The 8,455-nt window shown below is 45.4% G+C and overlaps 1 protein-coding gene across 1 annotated transcript in view; it reads right to left on the bottom strand.

Moving 5' to 3' along the window:
* Nucleotides 1-4,273: 4,273 nt before the first annotated feature.
* The window catches only part of SYT9 (synaptotagmin 9), a 202,181-nt gene continuing 197,999 nt past the window's right edge, over nt 4,274-8,455 (bottom strand). Inside the window, exon 7 of the mRNA XM_059134964.1 lies at nt 4,274-6,504. Coding sequence (XP_058990947.1) covers nt 6,496-6,504 — 9 coding nt within the window. The 3' untranslated portion in view covers nt 4,274-6,495. The remainder of the gene's footprint in view (nt 6,505-8,455) is intronic.

Here is an 8,455-nt window from a genome sequence, read left to right as displayed (position 1 = left end):
TTTCAAGTGGCAGGTAAAAGTTTAGTTAACCTTTCTTCCTGGTCCTTAACCCTCATATCATTATAACCTCACGCCTGAAATCTGCTTTTCCCAAACTAGTGATTTTACATTCCCTGGAGCAAAGAAGGTCATTGAGTTCTTCCCTCATTTATAAAAGGCTTTCATCCACGAGGACCCACCCACCACGTTTCCATGAGGAGACAAAGACCGCGCTGAGGTTTTTCTTGAGCCTGCCCCAGCAGACTCTTGCTTCTTCCGAACTAGAAAGGGCCCAAGATGGGCAGTGGGTCCCACTGAGGCTTCACACACAGGAACAGTCCTTAAGAAGACACCCACCGCAGCTGCTTCTCCTTGGGCAGGGAAACGACATAGTGGAGCCGTTCAGCCAAATGTCAGTATCTGACCTACCAGATCTAGTAAGTGCTTGAATGATTTACCCAAGTTTTCTGGAACTCTGTAAAGTCACAGATTACTTTTAAGTCCACTGCTTATACTGTTTGAAATCCCATCTTTATTCTCCTTAAAAATCCAAGATCCACAAACTTTAAAATGTAGGGAAAAATTAAGAATGCTGCACTTGGGCTGGCTGTAGATGTGTGTCCCCACTCCCCTGCACTCATGCACACACACACACACGCACACTCACAAACACAGTGGTTGTCCTTGTTACTCTGTTCGGTGACATGGTACACTCTTCTGTGCTTTGCATTTTTGGGGACAAAAGGGCCACCTGTCTGATTGGAGAGAATCAAAACCAAGTGGCAGTGGCTGCCCAGATGGCCTTACCCCGCCCCAGGAGCCCCAGAGGTTTTGTGGGAGCTGCTGAGTGGACCGCTGCCATAAGCCTGAGGCTCACCGGGCGCGGGCTTCCGCAGCAGGTGTTAAGAGCCCGGTTTGGGGCAGCAAGTCAGACAGGCAGCCACCTCTCACCAACCCGGCAAGACCAGCGGCACCTCAACAAAAGCACTGGAAGGCAAAGTTTACAGGTCTTCTAGTTCATTCTACTCAAACAAATACAGTTTTTTTTTTTTCAAAACCTACCAGGGCTATTCAACATAGAGTTTTACCTAACTTCACAGAGAGCAAGATAAAGCCATACCTACTTTGGAAAAATATTTACTTTGGTTGAAGTACTTTCAACCCCTGAGTTCTAATTTGAAAAGTAGCATAGAGCAGCTCCTCTTCCTGTCTAGTAAGGAGAAGCCAGGACATACCGATTCTCTCCTTGGGGCTTGGCCTAGGCCTGCCTGCATCTTATTCTCAGTAAGACTTTTGTATTCGCTCTTTGCATCCAGATAACACGGACCATAGCTGGAAGATACTACCCATTATGTTGGCCATAATGCAGATTTGCTGGTTGGTCCAGAAAGGTCATGAATGTCGCTGGAGCCAGCGGGCCTAGCGAGTCCTTAGCAGAGCTCCACTGTGAGCTGGGAGAGATACAGATGGGGCGGGCGCGCCGGTTTCCCTTTAAGAAATGCAGTTGACATCATTGCTTTTCTTCACTGGGTTCTTCTCTTGCTCGTACTTTCCAGCACACTTTTATGGTAATGATTGTTGGAAACATTTTTAAAGTTTATTTATTTATTTATTTATTTGATAGAGAGAAACACAGAGAGGGAACACAAGCCGAGGGAGTGGGAGAGGGAGAAGCAGGCCTCCTGCTGAGCAGGGTGCCCAACGCAGGCCTCAGTCCCAGGACTCTGGGATCACCCCCCGAGCCGAAAGCAGATGCCTGACGATTGAGACACTCAGGTGCCCAGAAAATTTATTTTACATTTTAAATCTTTAATTCAGTTCTAAAAGCTTCTGAGGGGGAAATATATTTTCAAAATCATTACTTTTTTGAAATGAAGATTAAAAAACTTGTTTCTGGGGCACCTGGGTAGCTCAGCTGGTGAAGCGGCTGCCTTCGGCTCAGGTCCTGATCCCGGGCTCCTGGGATGCAGTCTGGCATTGTGCTCTCTGCTCAGTGGGGAGCCTGCTTCTCCCTCTCCCTCTGCCCCTCCCTTCCCCACTCCTGTTCTTGCTCTGTCTCTCAAATAAACAAATAAACCTTAAAAAAAAAAGCCCACTTGCTTCTGGAAGGTTTATTTACCAGTTTCTGTAAAGCTCATCTGTGGGGGCACCTGGATTGCCTCAGTGGCTTAAGCCTCTGCCTTCAGCTCAGGTCATGATCTCAGGATCCTGGGATTGAGCCCCTCACTGGGGGGGGGGGGGGCTCTGCTCAGCAGGGAGCCTGCTTCCCCCTCTCTCTGCCTACTTGTGATCTCTCTCTGTCAAATAAATAAATAAAATCTTTAAAAAAAAAAGCTCACCTGTGAAGCCCTGAACATAAGTACTTTAAGGTATTAATTACTCGCTCACAGCTTTGAGTTTGGTAAATTAGAGAAATTGCCTTTCTTCGATAAATTCAAATCTGGATACTGCAGCCATGCAAAGGGAATTTTATCTAAATTATGCTAAAATCAGTGTCTTGAGATGATGTTCACTTAATAGGCAAAACTATTAGTATTACTTTATCAGATGCTGCTTTGGAAATAGCTTTAGTGCAATTGATAATTACCAGATTATGAGCTATAAAAAATTTAGTATTGAGCCAAGAAGATAGTAATTTTTCCCCTACCTTTGCTGTTTAAAACAACAGTTGAATTTTGAAAAAGTAAAGAAAAAGCAAGACCATGAGTTATAAACTGTAAGATGCAGTGGTATTCATCATAAATAACCTTCTTATTGATAAATACACTTTTTTAACAGTCCAGCAATGCTCACCCAGCCTGCACAAAGAAATCCGTCCTCTGACGGGGTCTGGCAATGATGTAAGGGGACAGCCTTTGTGGTCTGGGTCCCTTTGGCTTAGAGATGAAAGGAGAGAAAAGCAATCCAACTTAAGCTTTTGAGCTTTGCGTAGAATGATGATAGTATTTTTCCTCCAAAGTGTCTTGTGACATTGCTAGTTCTGTATCAGTGAGAACCAGCTGCTTCTCTTCAGATTTTGCTCTATTTTAGAGCCCGTGGATAGCCCTGCCCCCTCTGCTCCTTGTTACTGTCCCACTCACTGCACCCTTGTGCGTGTTAAGGATCACACGTGGATTTAAAGTGACAGCTATCCAGGAAGCCCTCTGATTCTGTGTCACCTCCCCTTCCGCCCCCATCCCTGCTATTTCCAAAGCAGCCCTAGTGAGCCACACCTGCTCATATTCCATTCTTGTGTAATCCCTTCCCCCAAATCTATGCTGGCCCGATGTGATGACTTGCTCTTGACCTGCAGTGTGTGGCAGGGATGACTCTGTGTTACTTGGAAGGTCACTGAGGAGAACCATGCAGCATTTACAGGGACTACTTGCAATGTGAGCTCTGGGGGAAGCCAGTGCTATGCAACAGTCTGACCACGTGGGACCACCATGTTATGAGGAAGCCCAAGCTAATCGCATGGACAGAGATGCCCAACCAGCAACCAGTTGTTCCCGTCATCCCGGAGAAAGAGCCGGACATATGAGTGATGGATCCATCTGGAATATTCCACCCTGCCAGGCATTCAGATGAAGCCCGAGCTGCCATCTGAGAGCAGCCATGAGACTCCAGGAGAGAGCGATCACCCAAGCCCAGCCAACCTACATACCCATGAAGGATAGTAACTTTCCCTCCGAATCAGTAAGCTTTGTTACACTTTGTTACATGGCAACAGATGACTGCAGGACGCCCCGGTGCAGGACAGGATGGCCCTGAAGGGAGCTTTCCATGTCTCTCTCTGGTCAGTCTCCTCAGCTGAAGTGTGAGAACACACAAGACTTTCTTCTTTTCACATGAAATTTAGTTCTACGGATGGTCCTGAGGACTAAGTCATTCCATTCAGGGTCTTGATTGTTGGAGCATTTTGAAAACTCTAGAAACCATGCTCTAGAAAACACTCGGACCCCTCCCTTATTCCTCCTCTGGTCGTGCGGCAGTGTACTTCCTGGACATCAGATCACCCACTGGATGTGCCCAGGGCAAGGTTGGGGAGGTGCTTTGGCAGCTACATGCATCCAAGGCAGATCAACTTAAAGACAGAGGCAGTGTGAGAAAGGGGCTGAGAATCAGGGCGGGTTGGGTGGGGTCCACACGCTTGGCCTCTCCCATCTCTTGGCACCAGCTCTCCCCAAGGTCTTTTCCTAAGATCTGACCCTCCCACTGCCATTTCCATTTTTTCAAGGCATGTTAATTTCCTTCTCCATCCTGAGAAAGATGTTGAAGAACCACCTTCCCCCCAAGTTCAATGAGACAAGATTGGAATGTTTCAAAAGGAACATTTACTAGGAAACTAAAGGGAAACCAAACAGAATGCAAGAGAACAGAGGCAGAGTTGCAGATAGGCTCAGGGAGTTCAAATTCAAAAACAGCCTTTGGCCACAGCTGGACTGGCTAGGCAAAGCTTTCTAGACACAAAGCCACCTGCCTGCTATGTAAACAGGCTTCTTTGCCTGCTGCCCCTACAAAGCCACCTTCCGTTTTGTACCAACAAGCCAGTAACATGCTCAGTAGTATCCAGGGCTGCTAGCTCTCTGGGCAGGAAGATCTTTGGGGGGTGGGTGGGGGGAAATAATAGGCACAGCTGCCCCAGGATCTCCTACCCAGGCTCTCAGTGCCAAGGACATCTCAAAGTTTATTGGGATGGCTGCCTGATATCTCTCGGGGCCAGTCTGTTTCTCGGGGACCATTCTTCTGGGCTCATCTGCCTGGCTCTAGAGACAGTATTTCTGCTAGCTGTCCTGCTGGCACAAGTCCGTCATGCTTTGGTTCGAAACACTGCTATGGTGCAGGATGTGTGATGGGGAGGAAGAGGCAGGGTGGAACTCTGGGCAAGGAAAGATGAATTCTTCTCATATGGTCAGATATAGGCAGAACCTTAGCTTCTCTTTGGAGGCCGGTGGTAGAAAGCCAATCAGAGATGAAAATGCACTAGGCAGGCTGGGGAATGCGGGAAGCTGGAGTATGGTAGCACTGCCTCACACAACCAAAGGCCCCTTTCCTTTTTAGATGTGAGATCAGTGTCTTTCACCAGGCAGCTGCAGCACTAAGAACTTTCTGAAGACAGGCAATGATCCTGCTTCCACCCAGGTAGTCCCACAATGAAATGTTAATTCAAATGAAGACAATGAGCTTCCTAGGATGTTACCTTGGAGAAGTGGTGCAATGTGTGGTTGGGGTACCACCCATAATGGGAGAGAGGACCACTAGGTCACAGCCACCCCTCTTCCCCTGCCCCAAGGTACGCTAAGGCCTTTGGTTTCATTTGGATGGAGGCAGAAGCAATGAGGATGAGGAGCAGAGCTGGCAGTGGGCTGGCTGATGTGGTCACAGAGGAAGCTGAGTAATGAATGAGATACCCGGGGAGAGCCCTTGACCTTCACTCTTGTAGGTATTTCCGTTCCCCAAGTGCTATGAAAGTGATATGTGTCTGGAGGTGAAAGGAAGCTTGTCTTGGCTGCCCAGGGCTAATGCCTCCGGGCTGCTGCATATGGAAATACCCCAGAGAGCACAGAGGCCAAGAAGGCCCCAAAGCTGTGCCTTCCTCAGGGGGAGGGTTGTGTTACCTCTCCGTCAACTTATCTCATACAACAGTACACCTGTTCCTGCGGCTCTTCCCCCCATGGACAACCACCATGCCCGGGAAAGGGTATTCCAGAACGCTTATGCCCTTGAGACGTGGGCCTCTCTAACAGAGACGGCAGGTAACTTTCGTTTTAACATTGACAGCAGTTGCCGGGAAGTGGCTGCTGACCATCTAGAAAACACTGCCTGGGGTTCTGACTCCTCAGAATGTGGGTTTAGCACAAGAAAGGTTTACAGTCAACTGGTACTTTCTGCCATGTGCATGGGAGGGGGCAGTGAACTTGCTGTGAATCAGCCCTCCTTGCACTAGATTTTTTCCAGGGGAACAGCCTGCTTCTCCTCTTACTCTCCTGGGGCTATTCCTTGCAAAGCTGGAGCACTTCTTGGGGTAAAATTATTTTCTGAAGACAGTTATTAGCGCAAAGGTAGTCCAGGGTGAATTAGATCTGCTGCCTGTTTAGCACCTGGATATATGTTTACAGATTCGGTCCTTCCAGGGCATTCAAGCAAATGACATCGTGTCAGACTGACCCTGCCAGGGAGGGTGCTGTGACCCCATCACCAAGGGCCTCATGTTCGTCACTAAGAGTCCTAGCACTCCAGGGTACTCTTAGTTTTCCCACTACATCAGGTGGTTTCTTCCGTAGTCCGACCTTGGTTCTTGGCCATGACTATCATGCTCCCCCCCGTAGCACACCACCTTAGGCCACTGGAAGATGGCCAGACCATTCACATTCACCAAACCTAATCCAGAAAAAGGGCCAGTTATTGCTGTGGTTACAGCTCAGCATTTGGTCACTGGAGTCGTCCGGGTGTTGTTGGATGGGAAAAGTTACTTAAGATCTTTGTAAGGTGGGTGTCCCACTGTGTCCTTGGCACAAAGAATCTTCTTACCAATAGTCATCGTTTCTGTAGGAAGAAGAAACAAAAAGAATGCTTTGGTTTTCATCCATATATATATTTTTATTTTTTAAATTGAAGTATAATTAACATATAGGGTTATATTACTTTAAGGTGTACAACATATTGATTCACAATTCTATGCATTACTCCATGCTCACCAGGATGCATTATTTTACTATTCTGGACTATATTCCTTTTGCTGTACTTTTCATCTCCATGACTTCTTTATTTTATAACTGGAAGTTTGTATCTCATAGTCCTTTTATCTGTTTCACCCATTTCCCTACTACCTTCCCCTCTGGCAACCACCAATTTGTCCTCTGTATTTAAGAGTCTTTTTTTCACTTGTTTATTCATGTGTTCTGTTTTTTTAGATTCCACATATAAGGAAAACCATATGGTATTTGTTTTTCTCTGTCTGACTTAATTTCACTTTGCTTTGCTTTCTAGGTCCTCCACATTGTCACAAGTGGCAAGCTTGACTCTTTTTTATGGCTGAATAGTATTCTAGTGTGTGTGTGTGTGTGTGTACACACACTTGAGCTGCTTCCATATCTTGGTTATTGTAAATAAATCTGCAATAAGCATAGGGAGGCATATGTCTTTTCAAATTAGTATTTTCATTTTTCTTTGGAATTCTGAAATTTTCTTTGGAGTTTAGTGAAATTACTGAATCACACGGTATTTCTATCTTTAATTTTTTGAGGAACCAGCCTACTGTTTTTCAGAGTGGCTGCACCAGCTGGTATTCCCACCAACAGTGCACGAGGGTCCCTTTTTCTCCACATCCTCACCAACACTTGTTATTCCTTGTGTTTTTGATTCTAGCCATTCTGACAGGCATAAAGTGGTATTTCCTTATGGTTTTGTTGGGATTTCCCTCATGATGAGTGATGTTGAGCATCCTTTCATGTGCCTGTTGGGCAACTGTATGTCTTCTTTGAAAAAATGCCTATTCAGGTCCTCTGCTCACTTTGTAATAGGATTATTTGCAGGGGTTTTTTGGTGCTGAGTTTTATAAGTTCTCTATATATTTTGTATATTAACCTATTTTTGGACACATCATCTGTAAATATCTTCTGCCACTCCGTAGGTTGCCTTTTGTTTTGTTGATGGTTCGAAAACTTTTTACTTTGGTGTAGTTTCAATGTTTATTTTTGCTTTTGTTTCCCTTGCCTGAGGAGACAAATCTAGAAAAATGTTGCTAAGGCCAATGTCAAAGAAATTACTGCCTATGTTTTCTTCTCAAAGTTTTATGATTTCAGTTTCACATTTAGGTCTTTAATCCATTTTGAATTTATTTTTGTGTATGGTGTAAGAAAGTGGTCCAGGTTCACTCTTTTGCATGTAGCTGTCCAGTTTTCCCAGCATTCATTTACTGAAGTGACTATCCTTTGCCCTTTGTCTATTCGTGCCTTCTTTGTCATAGATTAAGTGACCATATAAGCAAGGGTTCATTTCTGGGCTTTCTATTCTGTTCCATTGAACCATGTGTCTATTTTTGTGTCAGTACCATACCATTTGGGGCTTAGAGAGAACATACGTCCACATAATAAAGGCCATATCTGACACACTCAGAGCTAATATGATACTCAGTGGTGAAAAACAGAGAGTTTTTCCTTTAAGATCAGAAAGAAGAATGTCTACTCTTACCACTTTAACTAAACATAATAAGAAAGTCCTAGCTGTAGCAATTAGACAAAAAGATATAAAAGGGGGCCCCTGGGTGGCTCAGTCAGCTAAGTGTCTACCTTTAGCTCAGGTCATGATCCCAGGGACCTGGGATCCAGCCCCACATTGAGCTCTCTGGCCAGCAGGGAGCCTACTTCTCCCTCCTCCACTCCCCCTGCTTGTGCGCTCTCTCTCTCTGATAAATAAATAAATAAAATATTTTTAAAAAAAGATATAAAAGGAATCAAAATTTCTAAGAAAGAAATAAAACTTTCATTATTTGCAG

This window comes from Mustela lutreola, chromosome 1, assembly GCF_030435805.1.
Source record: "Mustela lutreola isolate mMusLut2 chromosome 1, mMusLut2.pri, whole genome shotgun sequence".
In the NCBI taxonomy this organism is placed as follows: domain Eukaryota; kingdom Metazoa; phylum Chordata; class Mammalia; order Carnivora; family Mustelidae; genus Mustela; species Mustela lutreola.
The sequence above is the reverse complement of the archived record's forward strand: the minus strand, read 5'-3'. Positions and strand labels throughout refer to the sequence as shown.